Genomic DNA, 20,263 nt, shown 5'->3' on the forward strand with positions numbered 1-20,263 from the left:
CTCTAAGACTGCTCTATGATGCAAACTACAGGCCAGTAAGTAGAAACACCCTTCTGAAATAAACCCTGTGTGCTTTCTGCCATGCTTCCTCTCATACTTAGAGCTGTATTTTGGCAGATGCCTATTAAAAAGCTTGAGAATTATTTGGGTGGTAATCTACTCTGGCACAATGTACCATGCTGACCAGTTGCCTGCCTCTTTTAATTAAATTGTAAATTTTTTGAGGTGTCATCTCTTTTCCTAACACTGATGCAGCTGAATAATAATTATTTTCTTATACATGCAAATATATTATTAGGAACTTATTCCTATTGCAGCTCATCTACTGTCATCTCTTTTCTATTTCCAGAAAACTTCTCATGCCTTTGTTCTATAAGACATCTGGTCAGTGTAGCTCAGCTACAAGCCAAGGATTGTAAGAACTGTTTCAATTCGCATATTCTCCCAGTCACAAACAGTACAATCTTTGTCATCAGAAAGGAGAATTATGTAAGGTTGCTTCTAGCCATTGTAGTCATTTTGGAGTTGTGTGGTTGGGAGGAGGGTGTTTTATTTCTTTTTTGTGCAGTTAAAGCACAGAATTAAAATGCTTCAAATATTGTTTTATCATTTAGTACTATGCATTCATGTAATCACTAGAATACAGACCTGTTTTTACTAGAGTGGTGTAACTGGCCAGTAGTGGCTCTGGTAGCTATGCTAAAGATGCTAGAAGATGTGAGAATGACCACACAATCAAGACAAGAGCATTGCCAGGTTCAACTATACCAGCAAATTTACAGGAAGAGCTGCAAGGTAGCATTAAATGACACAGGATGAGAAAACCCTCTGTTTAAGCTCTATCATCCTGAAGACTCAGCAGGATATGTGTGGCTCAGTTCATTCCTGCGTGTGAGTCAGTGTGGCCCTTGCTTGACTAGGCTAACCTCCATGAGACCAGCCACTATTTCTTGTGCTTCTGTGTCCCCAGCCGTAAAGGACTGTTGGGCATCTCATGGGTTGGGGGCTTTTTGGGTTTTGGGGTTGTTTTTTTTGTATGCTTTTTAGTAATAACTGTGTAAATTAGGAACTAGTGTTAAAGAAGAAAAATACTATGAGAGTGAGGGTATGGGCACTGTTCAACTGGATGAGATTCCCACTCGATATGGCTACTCACTTAAGCCCTCTAGACCGCTCTTCAGAGACACTTCAGTCTTTCCCTTGACAATACATAGGTGCTTAAGGAGAATTCAGGCCACCAAAAATATTATTCAGTGTATTTCTGTGGGTCATACAGGTTTTATGTGGCAGATCAGGTCTTTGGGGACCTAGACAAGAGCCTTACACATTTACTCTTCTCTGGCAGACTTGCCATTCTTCCGTAGCAGACTTTACTTGTCTCTAGAAGACTTTATCAGTAGTTGATATTTAGATTTAGATTTATGAGAAGGAAAGATCAAATATTTTTCTTAGGTGTTGTCACCCTGAGGGTGCTTAGATAAGGACTCTGTTTCATTCTTTCAGACTTTCTGAAACTAGGCCCCATACTGTTTCTGTGCTACTTTCCCCTATGCAGAAAGTTAGAAATATTTTAGGTTGGCTAATGCGGATTAGCTGCTTTGAAATGGTAGCTTTGTTCCAAAGAACACTTGCAACTAAGACTGAATCTCTGTGTACGTGTCTGTTGTTCGTGTACATGCACGATTGGCCCATACTTTGAGATTTGGATCTCTAACAGCAGTGTTGTTGCCTAGCTGAGGCTGGTATAACACAAGTGTGTTAGTAAAGCTGATTTTAAATCTGAAATGACCATCAGTGTGCCTGTTTTAGTCACTTGTTAGTCACTGTTTAACTAATCTGTGTTCCTTTTTATTCCCCACTCAGATGTTGCAAGAGCAATTGAGTTACTGGAGAAACTGCAAGAATCTGGAGAAGTACCAGTACACAAGCTACAGTCCCTAAAGAAGGTGCTGCAGAGTGAGTTTTGTACAGCCATCAGAGAGGTATGAAATTGAGATTTTTAGTTGTTTCTCAGAATAACATCCCTCTCCTGAAAAGAAAAGTATATTTGCCTTTCGGTGCTGGAGAAGCAGGAGTACCTTGTGTAAAGGATGATGGATGTGAGGTGGGTCTGTAGCTGCCTGCTACCATGCATAATGCTGAAGTTACTGAAAAGCAGACGCAGAACAGTTGCGTCAGCAAGGCATCAAGCCTGAGGCAATTAGCCTTGCTAAGGAGAAAGGGTGATTAATTAGTACTTTAGTATTCTGCTCATGCTGTTTCAGGGTCTGTGCTAACCTGTACAGAACTGTGCTGGGATATGGGGACATGCCAGGTTGGGTCAGTGCAAGCTGAAGTGCCTCTCCTTTGAGCTCAGATGTGTGATAGGGATGTGCTGATACAATCAGAATGCTGTGAGAGACAAACGGTGCAAGCACTGAAGTTAACTGAAGCCGACAGGAATCTTGCCATTGAAGTCAGTGGTTGGGTCCCAGTGGGCCTTGCTCCAGGTGTCAGAAATCCTTGTCAGATTGCTAAGAACAGTGATCATTACCCTGTCAGCCCTGGTCAGCGCCTTCCTAAGCTCTGCTAAACAGCAGGTAAATGATAATTGTTTTCTTCTAGTCATGCTAGAGAAGAAACACCCCACTTCCTACGTGCAAGCAAGCAGTATCTTTGAAGCAGATAAATTACAAATAATTCTATTAGACATTTCTTAGAGAGAAACTATGAGTTAACACAGCATGTGTCAGACTTCTTACCTGCTAAACTGAGTGCTGCTAGCCTGCCAGACAGAAGCAGCTATAAATGCCCTAATGAAGGCAACATCTTTTCAGTGGAAAATCTGTAAGAACTTCTGTTTCAGTTTGTCTGTCTGCTGCCTGGAACTAATCCTCCCTCGCTGAAATCAATGAGGAATCTAGTGTTCCCTCAATGGTAGCAGAATTGAACTCCTGATAACTAGGCAACAGCAGTGCATTGATTGAGTGGACTTCTGGGTGGCTGGAAGGAAGAAAGGCAGGAACAGACATTAGTTTAATAAGCAAAATGCAACACACTCTTTGTTTTATGGAATATATTCTTCAGTGTGAGAAACAGAGAGAGGCTTCCACTTAATTAAATGGCAGTTTTCAAGGCTTTTTAAAGGCAATAGTGTTCCATGACAATAAATATTGGCACTATGTACCCTGAAAAGCTGATATTCTGACTAGTTCTTTCATTTAACCAACTAAATGCTCCTTTATTTGACCATGGAGCATTGAAAAGTTGTGGGGTTGGGGTTTGTTGGGTTTTTTTTCAGATAGCAGAGCCTGGTACTCCAATTGTTAAAGTTAACTTTCCATCTTTGCAGCATCATCAAATTTATATTAATCTATGGAATATAGTCTTAGCAGAAGCATACACAAAGCTTCTTGAAGCAGGTACAGAGCCTAGGAAGTAGGAAAATGGCTTAGACAAATGCACTCTCAGTTCACTGAACTGAAAGTAGATTTTGACAAAATCATCTCAGTTGCACAAAAGGTCTTTATAGAGTCTTGTGTAAGGACAATCTGCACATGACAGACTATCTAATTACTGTTAGATTCTTATGACCAAATAATAGTCACTTCAAGAAGCCTGGAGCTAGTTGTTACACAAGAATTGAGTGATGATAAATAAGCAGTTAGATCAGTTCTAGCAGCTTCATAAAGAAAAACATTTATTTATTTTTAAATATTTAATATATTACATATACAATATAACCTATCTATCTAATATATCACTGTCAGAGAACATAATTTCTACACCCCAAAAAATTATTAATGCCATTCACCACTATATATGCAAATCTTTTCTTAGAAGAAATCTTCAAATATAAAAGGCCCAGTAACAAATCTTTTCATTTAAGGAGAGTGGGAGAATTGACATACATACATTGCTAGTACTTAAGGTTGTTCAACGTGTGGCTCTTCTTTTCAGTTACTTACATTAAGCCTTTGGCAAATATTTGGACTATAACTCTCTTTTTTTTTCCACTGGTTGAAGAGTTGTTAGAAAATTGCAGAAAATAATTTCTTCAACTTTTTTAAAAAACTAATAAGAAAAGCATGAAATATTTTAGTCACGTTACATTGTTAGACATCTCCAAGCACTGCAGCAAGGGCTTGGAGGATTACTCAGCTGAGTCTTGCCGTTAATCAAGGATGCCCTTCTTGTGTGTCCTTCACGTACACTGGAGTTTATGAAAGACTGATAGCTACTTTATTGAACAGCACAGTTTTTTTCTGAGCCTATATGAGCTTGATAGCTAAGGCTAGACAGAAATCTCCCTGCAAATGCTCCCTCCCATTGTTTACCTTCTCTTATCCCAAGTGCAAGACATGAGAGTGTGGTGACAAGCTTTTAATTCCTTCTGTTAGCACCTACATAGACTAGATGAGAAAAGTTGTTGACCTTACAAGAGAAGGCACGACAGTCAGTTGGAAGTAACAAGAAGAGTGGGAGTTGTTTGGAACACAAGAGCCTTCCTGGAGAACGTGATGAAGAAGACCAGGTGTGAGCAGTAGGTAGGAGTAATCGAAATGGGATGAGCAGCTGTGGCAGGCTTTGAATTAGTATGCAAATTCTGGAAGAGGCTGCTTATTATATGTATACAGAGATTCAGATCTGCTGTGTGGTGTGTTCATTTATAGTGCAAGGTCTGAGCCTAACTTTCTTCCAGTCTAGTAAAAGAAGTTAAGGCTGACTCCGGTAATGCTATAGGCTCCATAATGGAGGAGATTTAGAAAATAAACATTTTCTTTTCCAGTCTAAGAAATTATGGACACTTAACTATCCAGTCAGTTTGATTGTTAAAAATATGCCCCAGAGAGACTCAATATTGGGCTCAATATTGTGCAGGTGAAAGGATCAAAGATAAAATGTAATCCGCACAGTATTGATTGAATGTGACTTGTCCTTTCTACAAGTAGGTATTCTTTAACTACAGAAGCAGGAGGTCACTTTTATGATCAATTAGCCTTTAAAAGTTTGAGATATTTTATTAGATAACATACATTCCAGTCTAATGTGTAGGAGTCTATTAAATGGCTGTAATGAATTGTATTTATGGGAACTTATTTGGTAAAGCAACACGCCAGTTCAAATCCCCACACTAATATCACATAGAAATAAGATCTTTTTAAAGTGACTGAGTGAATGAAATTTAAATAGAAGTACTTTGGCATTTTTCTAGGATGCTATGTCAGGAAATGGTGATTAATGGTTTTCACTTAGCTAAATATAAGTACCACCAACTGAAATACTCTGTCTGGCACTAAGCAAGAATATGTATTAGCTCTGAAAATAAAGGAAATAATTGAAGTATATAATGGCTTTAGTATTTCCTTTTCACCTGAAGACCCCCAGACCGCAAAACAAGTTAATGGAAGTCTGATCACATTAAAATTGAGTTTTGAAAAAAATGTAATTGTGTTTTAAAATTACTTGTTTCAAAAGGTCCCTAGCTACATGAAGATTAATTAGCCTTCTATAGCCTTGTCATCTGGCAAAAGATGCATGAATCTTGTCCATTATACTATTAAGTCCTTTATCCTTCCATGTGTTTTTGCTGTTTATTCAAAGCTGTTGCTATGTTATCGTCTTCTGATTCCCAGGGGTTTACTGGAATAGATGAAAGGCAAGACTGTGAAAGTGAATGCATAATTGAGCTACTGAGAAGGTATATTCACATGCAATGTAACTGTCATAAGTCAGTAAAAAGGAAGTTAGGAGAACTGTAAGATAAGGTGAACTTCAGGTCTGGCAAGAAACCTTAAACAGGTGTAGGCATGGAAGATAGAATAAACAGTTAGGCAAAACACAGTGACTCATCGACAAGAAAATGTGGCATACCTTAGCAGATTATGGGAATTTCATTTACTGTTAACATCTGGTAATTGGTACTGAAACACCAGGAGAATAACAATACAGCTTGATAAACCCATGCATGTCCTGATGAGCGGAAGTTTTCTTTCATGTTGATTCTCAAGTTTCTCTTTCTGTATGTTAAATATGCAAAATTCAGGTGTATCTCACTTTCCTCCCAGCCTTTCTTCACTACTTCATTTTCCATTTCAAGACCAAATATGATGTTTTTGTGTGTGAATATTATTTAAAAGAAAATCTGACTGGTAAATACCTATGGTGAAACATTTATCAATACCAAAAGTAATCAGATCAGAAGTCTTTATAAAAATGCGATGTGGCAACCAGACACACAAAAATAACGATTATTTCATTCTGTTCTCTTATGACTCCTACCAAAATACCAGGTCATCACAGAAGAACACTTTTGCAGGACTGAATCACTGACAATAGTTTCTTAAAAGGAGGAGCAGTCAATATGAAATACTCCACTGTTGCGTGTTTTGTATGAAATTAGTCTGTGGAACAGTATGTTGTCTTTGAAAATAGTTCGTTTTCTACTTCAGTAGTTTAAAACTTTTAAACTTACTATAAAACTGTCTTGTGGACAGAGCATCCTGGACATTTAAAGACCACTAGTGACCTACAGGAAAAAAATGGCAGCGGCAGAACATTGACTCATTTCCCATGAGGTCTGGATGCCCTCCAGTTACTTTAGAGATATATTTGATTATGTCCTATAATATTAAACACATAGTTTCACTATGTGCTAGGTAAGATAGTCCAACAAGGCTAGTTGGTATATTGGAATGATTTCCTTTATTTAATATTTTTCATTTTTGTGCCTTAGCAATCTGAATGCCTGGAATCCCAGTGCTGCTGATACGCAATGTGTTATCATTTGGTCATTTCCTCAAGCTGCCTACCTGCGCTTTTCATTATTAACTGTGATATATGTCTTTGCAAATATTAGGGAACCAGAAGAAGGCTGCTGGGTGGTGAAAGCTGAGTCTGGTGATACTGTGCTCATTACTTTACTGTGATGCGGTATGTGACAGCAGGAAGCTGGAACCCTTAGCTGTTCAGATATGCCAGTACAGTGGGGATGCATTTTCAAGGGCTGTACTAAACATAACAGTCTGGGTATTAGCTGGACTCAGGCAAAACTTCTCATTAATTCTTTTATTAAAATTATTCATTTAGGATTTTAATGTGGGGGTCATTTAAAGTCCTGGTTTTGTTGTGTTTCAAGAATCTCAAGATTCGTTTGTTCAGTTTGCAGTATAATGCTGTTCCTCCACCTCCCAGACCTAGCCTCTGAAAGCAGCTTTCCATTGTTTTCTGCCCGATGAATCCCATTCCCTGTTAAAACAGAGGTTCACCAGGCCAAACTCTCTTAGTTGGCACTGAGAGCAGCCCTAGAGTTCAAATCCTGCCCTGTGTTACTCTTTCTTTTCACTGGGAGCTGAGTAATTGTTACAGGAGGAGAATTAGAATTCCATCCTGTTTCTCATCTCCACAGGGTGAGCCCAGCTTTTGAAGTTTTTAAATTATAAAATGCAACTTTGGAAAAAAAAAAAAGTATATATCGAGAAGACTTACTGCTATAATTCACAGCACAGAACTGTGATTAAGGCTCAGTAGGAAGCCTGACATCTAAAGTCCCCTGCTGTCACATTTAGCCAGGCAAATGGAGGTGTTGGTCAGGATTAAGCAAAAGTGGTATGTTGGACTTACTAATAAGGCAATTAGTAAACAAAAGGGCAATAGGACAACTCATATGAGTAAAGCAAGCAAGATTTATCAGCTCAGATTTGTAACTCAGGTCATAAAAGCAATATGGCTGTATTAGCCCCATTAGACTGGCTGGGAGGCAAAGTTCTGCTCAGGCTGATCTGACACCTTGTTGTACTTTGTTCTAGTATTCCAGATAGCTTATGCAGAATTACTGCACCATTAATTTAGGAGCAGCACTCACACAGTAGCAAATACAGAATTGTGCAAATTGACCAAATTCATACAGATTTTCACACGCTTATGCGTGGATTGATTTGTACCTTTTCGTTAAAATTTGCATTCCTGGATGCTAATTGTAAAGTTTCAGCATTTTATCTTTTTTTTTTTTTAGATTGGGGTGGATTATAATGTCAGCTGAACTAGTCCAGTTTACCCAAATTCCAGGGCAGTATAGCATATGCAAGAATCTTTTGCTGTACCTTTCCATCCCTTTTCCTTTACCATTGTCCCAGCAATGAAAAGCCACATAAAATAGTGATAAAAATTTCCACTAAATTAGTACCTCCGTCACTGTTTGGAAGGGGCAGTAGGGCATTACATAGCTTCATTCAAAGACAATGGTATGGCAAAGTAGTGATGTTTTCATGTTTTACAGAGTTTTGCTTTCCCTCTCCTGGTTACAAGTACTGTATCTATAATGGTGAATTGAGAGAAGGATTTGTAATGTATGTAAACTAGGGCAGAAAAAAATAAAATGTCAAAAGATGAGCTGCCTGCTTTTTGTCTTGCCACCATGCTGTATTAGGCATTGAGAAGGTTCAGCAGAAAAGCTTAAGTTAGCAGTAAACACAGGAAATACTTTTTTTAAAATAAAATTATCCTATTATGTTAAAATATGTGCTATTTTTTAGGGTGAATGTAATCAGAAATTATGCAAATTTTGAAAAACAATGAAATTTCATTTACCAATTCACCATGAGTGATTGAAGCATTACTCTGTTGCTGGCAAAGCTTGGATGGCATGAATGAGAACTTTTGGAATGATTACCTTGCCACTCAGCAGATGGTCTTCATTAATGGCAATTATATGAATTTACCAAGCTGCCCAAGCATTATCTGAGAGAAGGCATTATTAAGGCTCTGTGCAATTACTAAGTCCCTACAACTTCCATAACTTCACTGCAGGAGATTTAGAACAGCTGCTGTTGTCACTTTTTTTTTAGCTGCCTAGAGCTAAATACATTGATTTCACAGATGTAGTACCCCAGAATCTGGGGCAAGACCATATCACTGGTCTTTAATCAGCGCTTTGTCCCATTGGTTTTGATTAAAGATCAATTTTCAGAGTTGGCTGATGGCTATATATCTACTCACATTTGTGCTCTGCTTGTGTAGTTCTGCCTTTCACAAAAGATATTTTCGTGCTGCAAGAGTCCAACAATGTATAGAATCAAAGCAATGACGTATCTTGTTCATGTTATAGTTTATCTGCATAGCTGTACCATATTTACTACCACTCTGATGAGCGGTGCTCAGGTGATGTTCTTAGTTCTGCACGTGGCTGCAGTTGTGTGTGCTGCAGAAAGTGACTCCAGTGGAACATGGGTGGCGCATCTCAGCATCTTTTTTATTTTCCTCACATTATCATTTTAATTCATTGTTGCAGTATCATATTTGAGTACATAAAACTCCTTAGAATAAACAGATTAGCCTCTTCTACAGTTCATCTCAAACCTGCTTCTTCCTCTTGAGAGAAATCAACAGCAAGGTGAACTACCAAGGAATATTTAGGCTGACAGGCTGTTGGAAGCCACTGCACCACAGTTTCTACCTTGATGGGGCCTCTGTATCCCCCTGCTTCTGATGTCACTGATGAGACTCTTGAGAAGTGCTACTCAATCTCAGTTTTTTGATTGTGCCTTCAGAAAAGAAAAGTTGTAAAACTGTTTCAAAACTCTATTTTAGCTACATTTTTTGTTGGTATTTAAAACAAGAAACGTCAGCAGTTTCTTTCCTTCTCTCTGCCTTCTCAGCTCAATAGGAACAGTTGAGATGAACTTGCATGGCAGGCTCAGGTTATGTCATGTTTCATCCAGGTGCTGATTTTGGCAAGGTTTTGCCAAATCTGTTAAAGTTTGGAATATGGCTATTGCATATGGCAGCCCCAACAGCATATACACACTTATTGCTAAAGTGAAGGAAATTAGTGTTTATTTGTGCTTGGCACATTTTTGAATTCAAAAGTAACTGGTAGTGGGGTCTAATAGAGGGAGTTTTAAATTTTAAGCTATGAATTCCAAGTGATCTTACAGCAATTACCTAATTACACGTTGCTATTTTTTTTTATCCCAGTGTGTTGCAGTAGAAGCAGCAAAAGAGACTTTGAGGACAGTGTTTTGCTAAGGTTTAGAGCTTGCAAAACATACCATTTCTGAGACACCTATAACATTGTCTGCAAAGACATCAGATCATAGTTGCCATTGACTTAGAGCAGAGTATAGAGCAGTGTGTAAGGGACATGAGATAAACTAAATGACCCAATCATATTTTTTTTTGTTCCTCCTATAAATAATTTTTTATTTGCAAATATAAGTCTGCTTTTTGTTATTCTTAAGAGGGTGACAAGCAACTTCCTATTGACTTTACAGTGTCAGAGTGATGTTTCCAGACACAATTGACATTGGAGGGAAGAAGAAGGGGCACACAGAGGTCTTGTGTGTCCTAACAGCCACACCAGGAGTGTTTCAACTGATTCATCCTATACGTGTAGAGGATGTGACAGCCTGTATTTCCTGGTACATCTGCTATGTTCTTCTGCTCGCGCAGAAGGGAGGAAAGAGATTCTGGCCCCAGCCTGTAACCCCTGTTGGGTTGTTTCTTGGACAGGCACAGCCTCATATGGCAGGAACTCAGGGACCAAAACTTGATTCAGCTTTCAGACAGCAACACAGATACTGTCAGAGCGGAGTAAGCACCACCCTTCTCTTCACAAAAAAATGAAAAAATGCTGGAGCAAGTAATATTTTGGCATTTTAACTGGAGCGTCCATAAAGTATTCTACCATAAATTAAAATATTATACCCTTACGGTGATTATACTTCATTTATTTTTTAAAATGTTTCAGGCCTGTGCTGGTTTTTTCCTACTGCCTAAGGACAGCTTAATAATGTATCAAGATTCAGATTGGGTTTTTTTCACTTCGTTAAAACTGACCTAGTTTCCTCCATAACCCCTGTCCCCCAAAGAAGGGAACTTTTACATGAAATATGCTCTATGAAAATGTAAAAGCCAACATTCGTAATATTTCTTCCACATGTTCTGAAATTAAAACTGTCTCATCTCCTCAGGTTGTTAAACGAGACTGAGTTTCATTTACAGGTTTGAGCTTTTTAATGGGTTAGCATCCCTACTGCATGTGGCAACATCCGTGCAGTGTTACTTCATGGAAAGGGTTTTTTATGACAATTGTGAAAATGATACAGATGTTTGATTTTGAAAATAAATACGAACAGTTTTCCTTATGCAAACATGTAACCGCCTGCAGGCTAATGAAAGCTTATCATGTAAAAATATTCAGAATGCCAGCAACCTTGAATGACCACATTCTGTCAGATATAAATAGCTCATTAATACAGACTAGTTGTCACAAAGCAGCTTTTTCTACGAGTTGTCCAAGTTCAGTGGCTGCAGGAAATAACTAATGTTTGTCTGGGCCTTCTGCTTCACAGGTCTGAATTGCAATGTACTCTATCTTCGGTTTTGTTTGTGGGCTTTTTTGAACACTTGTTCATTACTGTAAAATGATTTCTGCCTCATGCCTCTTCTCTTCTGATGTTCAGACCAACTGGTCCTAAAGTCAATTGAGCATCATTATTAGTGGGATCGAGTGCACCCTCAGCAAATTTGCCGATGACACCAAGCTGTGTGGTGTGGTCAACACGCCTGAGGGAAGGGTTGCCATCCAGAGGGACCTTGACAGGCTGGAGAGGTGGGCCCATGCAAACCTCATGAAGTTCAACAAGGCCAAGTGCAAGGTCCTGCCCCTGCATCAGGGCAATCCCAAGCACAGAACCAGGCTGGGCAGTGAGTGGGTTGAGAGCAGCCCTGCAGAGAAGGACTTGGGGCTGTTGGTGGATGAAAAACTATATACAAGCCAGCAATGTGCGCTCACAGCCCAGAAAGCAAATCGCATCCTGGGCTGCATTAAAAGAAGCGTGGCCAGCAGGTCGAGGGAAGTAATTCTTCCCCTCTGCTTTTGTGAGACTCCACCTCTAGTACTGTGTCCAGCTTTGGGACCCCCAGCATAAGAAAGACCTGGACCTGCTCAAGCGGGTCCAGTGGAGAGCCATGAAGTTGACCAGAGGGCTGGAGCACCTCCCCTATGAGGACAGGCTGTGAGAGAGTTGGGGTTGTTCAGCCTGGAGAAGAGAAGGCTCTGGGGAGACCTTATTGCAGCCTTCCAGTACTTAAAGGGGGCCCAGAGGAAAGGTGGGGAGGGACTCTTGATCAGAGAGTGTAGCTATAGAACAAGAGGTAACGATTTCAAACTGAGAGAGGGCAGATTTAGACTAGAGATTAGGAAGGGATTCTTTACTGTGAGGGTGGTGAGACACTGGACCAGGTTGCCCAGAGAAGCTGTGGCTGCCCCCTCCCTGGCAGTGTTCAAGGCCAGGCTGGATGGGGCTTGGAGCAACCTGGTCTAGTGGGAGGTGTCCCTGCCCATGGCAGGGGGTTGGTACTAGATGGTCTTTAAGGTCCCTTCCAACCCAAACCATTCTATGATTCTATGATTATTGTAGGTACAGTTGCACTTAGAATTTCATAATACTTCATTGGGGGATGAAGCATTGAATACCTCTCACAGAAGTTACTGGAACAAAATCTGTTTAAATTGAAACTTCAAGAATTCAGCAGAAAAGATGCCGTATCATTCAGGTTGTAAACAGAATGCTGCTTCTAGCCACCTTTATGAAACAGGCTGCTAAATGTGCTCTTAGTCCTGGACCTCCTCCTAAAGCTTCGCATTGACTTAAAAAGGCCAGCCCAGTATGTGCTGCTTTCTTATGAGTCTGTATGGAATAATTTTTGTTAAGAAGCTAGCTCCTAAAGTACCTGTAAGGCAGACCGCTTCTCATGCTTCAATAATGCTAAACCGGCTGCTTTGCCTCCCAGCTGAATGCGTGGGGACAAGGACCATCGTCATAACAATTATACCTGCTGCATCTGACTCACTACAGCTCCTGCTGGGAGAAGTAATAAAATGTACATTTCACTATGCCAGTAAGATCTGCCACAGTGCAAGGAGGATTCACTTCCAAGTTCAGATTTTCTAGTTGTAATTTTCCTCCCTCACTCTGTGCATTTTTTGAGCACTGTGAAAGAATAACTTCAGATTATGATGTCTGAGGAGACTACCTGCAGAAGCTCAAAAAGTCTGGGATCTATATTCATGCTTTCAGGAATATTTCTTGATAGGAGTGTCGTATTCTCTGCACCACAGGAAAGAGAAAACAAAGCCAAGTACTTTTAGCTCCACAGCACAAATGAGAGCTCTGTGAACACACCCCTGTCTGCAGCACACTTTTACCTGATAAACGTTCAGCATACAGACACTGACAACCTTGGTAGAGCTAGCTGTGGGGAAAAATTACCTGAAACGTTACCGTTTACCTTACAGCTGCAGCTTTGCACCTTGAAATGTTCACATTTCACCTGTAATTTAATCTCTGTTATTAATGAATTGTGGAAACTCTTTTTCCTAGGCACTAGACCATCAGACTGTGCATGGAGTCTGTCAGCAAATAATATTACTAAACACCCATGTAGTCTTTTAAACATTCTAAAAAGAAATAGCTGTACATCAAAAATATGCAGCTCTTTTTCACCTTGGTAACATATAGTAACCATCTAAATACTGTCCTGGGCAACCGGCTCTAGGTGGCCCTGCTTGAGCAAGGGGGTTGGACAAGATGCCCTCCAGAGGTCCCTTCCAACCTCAACCAGTCTGTGATTCTGTGATATGTTAATTGTCTTTCTTCAACTCATCCCTATTGCACAATGATGTCTTTTGAAATGATTCATCTGTCGCGATCAACAAAGGTCACTGTTTTAAAAGACTTCTTTAGTAAATATCCTAAAGGAGCTTTTCAAATACTTATAATTAAATTCTGTACCTTTGTCTTCTTCTGTACTGAGTGATATTTTGTCCTAATAAGAAAATCTACAGAAGATCTTTTAAGGACATCTTAAGGATGGCATTGTTAGATTCAGGAGAATCGCTATACGTTATAAATGTAATCAGATGTACAGATAATAGTAGGCACTGAAAGGAAAGATTTTATAAAGCTATTTCAATTACTTATCAAGTACAAGATTGAACAAGAAGCTATATTCTGCTTTGGGAGGATTTAAATGCCACCTTATTTACTTTGAGAACAAAGAGATTTTCAGTTTATCTGTTCTGTGTACATAGAAGAGGCAACAGAATGGATTTGTTGTGCACAAATCATGGCTAAGGTGGTGTTGAGAACAGCATAGATAAAGGGGTTAGTGTGGCTACAGGCAAACAACGATTATTTGTTGACTTCAGTGTGCTTTTGGTGCATTGCTAGAATGAGCAATGGGTAGATCAGAACCCTACAAAGAGTTTAAGGGGCTCAGTGGAACAGGTACAGTTAATCTGCGTTTAGTTGTTTGACTGACTTAATAAGAAGAAAGTTATGTACGTCTATGTTTTATCCTTCTTAAATTACATTAAACATTATGTAACAGTCGAATAGGAGAATTAGATTTACGAATGCCTCACGCAGATATTCAAGACTGGTCACATCTGTTGCTTATGGAGAGTGAGATTTGACATGCAAGACTTATCCCTAAGAACTGTGCTGTAGATGTTATGATCACTGATAACTCTTTGCAGAACCCCATTTTAAATCTGTTGTCACTGAGAATTTACAAATGAACCCAAGGATTATATGACAATATTGATCATATTTTTCACAAGTTTTTGAATCAGTTGATTCTTTTTTAATATATTTCTTTAATCACACTCTAGTGAGTTTGTTCTTTCACCAGTATACGAATTAGCTACCAGGATATTGGATATTATGGAGCCTACCAGCTAGATACTTGTAGGATGCATACAATATGGAGTTATATGACATCAAACCTAGTAAATAATCACATGAATGTATCATTGTCAGCTCACCTTTGTGATATTCTACCCTAGTAATGAATATTTTAAAGAACTTCTTAGTAACTGTTCCTATATCTGTTTTCAAGACAATTTAATGTCATAATAGTTCAACAATAAAATACAGGCTTTTAGACATACTAGCCAGCCACGGTATTTATAGCTGTGCAAGCGACAATGATATGTACAATCTACTGTGATCCTTTAAGGTGAAGGGGAAGATATCAAGAAAATACAGCATTATCAGTGGTTCAATACAGTATGGGTTTTGAAGTAACAGGTATTTAATGATTCATTACTTCAATTACACAGTGTTCTTATATAATGTAGTAGTTGTTCTTATATAAGAATATGTCCTACGACATAATACAGTAAACGTTGAACTAATCTGTGCAGGGTAATGCTGCATATGTAGACTCAAGCCATTTTTATGATGGCATCATCCGGTACAAAGATAAAACAAAGCTGAGATCCTTTAAAGGCTATAAAAGAGCTTTCTTTTTCCATATTTTTAAAATTAAGGGCAAAATCCTGTTCTCTACTGAGGGCAATGTCAATTTTACCAATGGAAGCAAGATTTCATTTCAAATGGAGAAAGCAGGAAACATTTCAGTGTGCTCCTCTTGTCTCAGTTTTCTTCACTGGCCCAAGTTTTCCTGAGTTAAGTCCTAGAATGACTTATGTGCTGACGACAATCAAGACAAGTAATCTTTTTGCCATAATTTGAATGGTTTCAGCATATTTTAGATCTCCAAAATGGATTGCATTTGTTACCTCCTTTCCTTTTTTTTTGCCTTTCTCTTGTGTATGATATCCCTCAAAAAAGGTTTGGGGATCAGTCATCCCAAACATTTTACTACTCAACAAAGTTTAATAACCACTCTATGTGTCCACTGAGATCAGAAGGGAGCCACACATCTTAATTCTATTTAACTTTTTGTAGCAATATGTTCCTCAGTGTGTCAGTTTTATAACAGGCTCAGTGGAGAGAGATACATCATTATGATACTGCGTAACAAGTCGTCAGGACAGGGGGATGTGGAAGTTTTACCTCTCAATGGGACAAGCTGTTGTTTATAGGATCATAGAATCATTTAGGTTGGAAAAGACCTTTAAGATCATCGAGTCCAACCACAAACCTAACACTGCCAAGTCCACCACTAAACCATGTCCCTAAGTGTCACCTCTACACGTCTTTTAAGTATCTCTAGGGATAGGTCAATTAAGTACAGGATCTGACACCTTCTCTGCCAAAGTAACATTTACATTGCCCAAGAGGGAAGTTTTGGCAGTCCTGCTAACGTATCATCAAATCAGTGAAAGGCAAATATATTTTGGAAAGTACAATTGAATCTGCACTTCTCAAGGACCCTAAGAAAGAGATTGCAGTAAATCCTAACATACTTTACCAGCAAAGGTTCTCTCTGAGGAATGCAGCCTGAGACATAAAGCACATGAAAAGACAAAATTCCTGATGAAGTAGGTCAAGAAAATGCTCAGAGTAAATCACTGGCATATAGAAAGACTTTTTTTTGGTTTGGTGGTTTTATAAGAAAATTAAATAAAATGTTTTGGGTTTCGCCTTTGTCTTTCAAAAAAATTGCTGTATGTTGTATATACATATTTTTATTTTTTAAGTTTGCTTTCAAAGTAACTGGCTAGTATCAAGGAATTTTTTGAGTGTGATAAATCTAGGGAATAAAGGTAGTGTGCGAGAGCCTTTTCCTTTCTCCTTGCTGAAGGTGTTTAAAAGGAAGTGTTAAGGACCAGAGAACACGGGCCAAGAGTATACACCAGAAAAAAACATCAGACAGAAGGTTGTACATATTGGCAATGTTGATTTTGTGCCATTTATGTGAAGGTAGAATTCCTTTCTAAAGGATAATCTTAGCCATTTTCCATGTCTGATCTACCAGACTGCCGGCCCTTTTTGCCATTCCTAGCTGTGGTTGATGGAAAACAGTACTGTGACCTTTCTCCAAAATTTGATTTTCACTTCCATTCTGCAGCATCCGTGTGCTGAGCAACTTACATATTTTTTTAACATCAGTCTCCTAAATCTTTAGTTCATGGGAAAGGTTCAGAAAACAAAGAAGCCATTGTTGGAGGCTAAGACACCACTGAAGTCAGTTCAGATCATTTGCATTCCAATCAGTTGCCTGGAGACACCAATTTTTTATAACATAGAACATAATTGTCCTGGTTTTGGGAAATGATGTGCTGGAGATGGGAAGGCAGTCGTTTTGGAAAATGTACAGTTAAGTTTGCAGTATCATGAGAAACACAGATTGATGTTCTCTGTAAACCTCAGCATGCACAAGTTTAGCAGGCACTTGACTATGTGATTGCATGAATGCAGCATTAATGAAATATAGTCTTGTGAGGGAAAGGGACTGTCCTGGCTGGGTTAATATGAAGTCCTTGTATTTGCTTTTATAATTAATTTCATTTTATTTTCGTGAACGTTTTAGGTGTATCAATACATGCATGAAACCATAACTGTTAATGGCTGCCCCGAATTCCGAGCCAGGGCCACTGCAAAGGTAGGACACGTGCAACTGTTGAAATACGTGCTACCAAAGTGACCTAGTAATTGACTGTGCGCGTGTGTGTTTCAGGTATTCGTGTGTACACTGTAAGAAAATTTAGACATCAGTGGCAGCCCAGAGTCTAGAACCAGTGCTACTTCCCAGGTAACAATCATAACGGAAAATTTAAACCTTTATGCTGCTTCTGTAGCTTAAGAAAAGAGAATGATTTTATGGAATTTGATGCTTTTTGAAAAGTTGCTTTGCAAAAGCAAATCTACTGGTTCATTCTGTAGAAGTCTGCCTGCAACAATCAATATTTTAATGGACTGTTTTCCCATACAGCTCATCCGGCGAGGACACAATGATTTGGGACATAGAAACTAAACAGTCAAAATTCCACTTTTAGCTAATGGGAACTGTAGGTGCTAAGCAAGTGCTGAGGATGAACAGTGACAAAAATGGCCTGATCAAGAGACTTCCACAGCCAAATGCAAGCCTGTTTTTTCTGATACATTACCTATTTTAATAAAATACATTGTCTCTTTGTCCATGTGGACCTGCCTTTCTCCTGTCTTTAGACCATGACAGCTGCATTACTGCTACTACCAAAATGATAATTTTCTAAGGGAATTCACACAACCATGAAAGGACCCATTCTATGTGCCAGTATGAAATATGCTCTGTATTTTCATAACATGCACAAAGACAGATGCTTCCAAACAGGGAGATCCACCATGGCTTTCTTTTTCCCATGATCATTTTGTACTCAACACTGTCTTCTGGGTGGTATAGCCGATACTATGTGAAACAGGTAAACCTGCAAAAGCCATAAAATATTTTTAGAGATATTCCTTTATGGTCCCACTCCTGTGAAGTTAGTGACAAAACTCCCTGAAGTCCTAATGGAACTAAGACCTTACTTACCATTATGCATTTATGTTAAGAGATTTTAATTTAAAGCTGTAGCAGAAGATGAAATTTGGGAGTGTGTTACAAAATGATTTCTACAGTAATTTAGAGAAGCAAGCTGTATAGTAGCCAGCAAATAACCTAATATACACTAAATTGCAGTGTATTTTCATTACTAAATAGAACGTTCTTTTCTGTAGGCTGTTCTTCTGATTTTAACCTTCTTCTAATTGAAAGTTAATGGACAACATAAATTTGTAAGGTCTGTGGTTCTATGTAGAGAAATGTGTATATGAGGTCCTGATTTGTCTACACTGCAGGTAAACATAGAAATTAATGCTATGTTCTGTAGTAAATGGGGAGAAATCCAATTAGTGTTTGCCATTCTCATTTCTTATTCATATAGAACAGCAGGGTTACAGAGCAATGTTTCAATATCGCAATATTTCCTGGTTATTTCTGGGCTGTCTGCATTGCATTCTCCTAGTGCATTCATGTCTGACATAAAATGTATGCATGATGACAAGGTCTGCATGTTCAAAAACATGTAACTGATAATGTTCCATTATGTCACATCATCCACTAGCTTCTATTAAGCATAAACATTATTACGATGCTCAAAAAACGTTAGCATAATGCAGAATTGTTTGAGCAGTTTGGACTACAAACACACACTGAAAATGATAAAAGATTTCTTAATGTTTATTTAATGATTTACTATTATAAGTAGGAAAATACTTGTAGCGAAAAATGAAGTGTAAGATGTAATATTTTTCTGGATGCAAGCTTTACAGTTTGTTACGTGAGGGTTTTTTTTGAAAGTAAGATTAACAATCTAGGATTTTTCTGATTGATTATAAATCCATTGTTTTAGGATTTAGTTTTTCAATAAAAGTTTTGATCCAGTTATATTATAAAAACTCATATTCCTGTTTCAAGAGTTATTTGGTTTGCAAGATTTCATAAAGATTATAAATCAAACTTTTAAAAATAAGAATATCCTCTTTTTAGGACTTTTTTCTGTGCCTAAAGAATAAAATAAATAATTCTGTACCTCTGAAAGCAGAGCGGAGAGTTAACAATTCAGTTCATCCACTTCATTTCAACTAGGAACACAGTAGAGATCACATTAGCTTATCCCACAGTAGTAAATTTTCTCCCTGGTAAAATGCAAAGAAGAAATGCACTAGTGATCATAAAAGTTCATCACCACGCAGTCAGGCTTCCCAGTGCCTACTTCTGGCTCTGCTGCTAACTTTCTGCGTTGTCTTTGATAAGTCACCTAAACTCTCTATTCCTCTGCTTATTCCTTTATTTCAAAAGCATTGGCATGGAACTCAGTATTTTTAAAATGCTTTCAGATAATCAGAAAAAGTCAGAGTAAGATACTGAAGTGTTTCCACAGGAATAAATTCTTCCTGCAAATGAACATCAGAGTGTATATCAGTGTTCTCCCTACATAGCCAAATCACCCGTTTTTTTTCTTCCAGGCAACAGTTGCTGCTTTTGCTGCAAGCGAAGGCCATTCACACCCGCGAGTCGTGGAGCTGCCAAAGACTGATGAAGGCCTGGGCTTTAATGTCATGGGAGGAAAGGAACAAAATTCACCTATTTATATTTCTCGCATCATTCCTGGAGGAGTGGCAGAAAGGCATGGAGGGCTCAAACGGGGGGACCAGCTGCTTTCAGTTAATGGAGTGGTATGTGGAAATTTGATAGAGCTTTCATTTTCATCTGGATTTTAATTTTTGACAGCTGTTCTAATACAAATTTAAAGATTTAAAATGCAGCCACATGAAAAAAAAAGAATTAGCTCTGTGAGAGACCTTCAGTGTGCATTTGTGGTGCAGTGTGGCAAAGCTGCATCGACAACTTTGTGCCACAATTTCTGTTGTAACGGAGGGTGCTTGAAGAGTTTCATTTGAAATCCACACCACGTGCTTGATTTCCGAGGAAGCTATGTCTTTCTTAATTGATAATTCTGCAAATTCCTTTTGCAGTAAAAGCATAATAATAGACCTTGTCATTC

At 38.6% G+C, this 20,263-nt stretch overlaps 1 protein-coding gene across 1 annotated transcript in view; it reads left to right on the forward strand.

Annotated features, from left to right (window-relative positions):
- The window catches only part of LIN7A (lin-7 cell polarity scaffold A), a 45,133-nt gene that overhangs the window by 17,612 nt on the left and 7,258 nt on the right, over window positions 1-20,263 (forward strand). Inside the window, exons 2-4 of the mRNA XM_086471402.1 lie at window positions 1,864-1,982; window positions 17,266-17,337; window positions 19,725-19,934. Coding sequence (XP_086327528.1) covers window positions 1,864-1,982; window positions 17,266-17,337; window positions 19,725-19,934 — 401 coding nt within the window. The remainder of the gene's footprint in view (window positions 1-1,863; window positions 1,983-17,265; window positions 17,338-19,724; window positions 19,935-20,263) is intronic.

Source organism: Leptosomus discolor, chromosome 1, assembly GCF_034619465.1.
Source record: "Leptosomus discolor isolate bLepDis1 chromosome 1, bLepDis1.hap2, whole genome shotgun sequence".
In the NCBI taxonomy this organism is placed as follows: domain Eukaryota; kingdom Metazoa; phylum Chordata; class Aves; order Leptosomiformes; family Leptosomidae; genus Leptosomus; species Leptosomus discolor.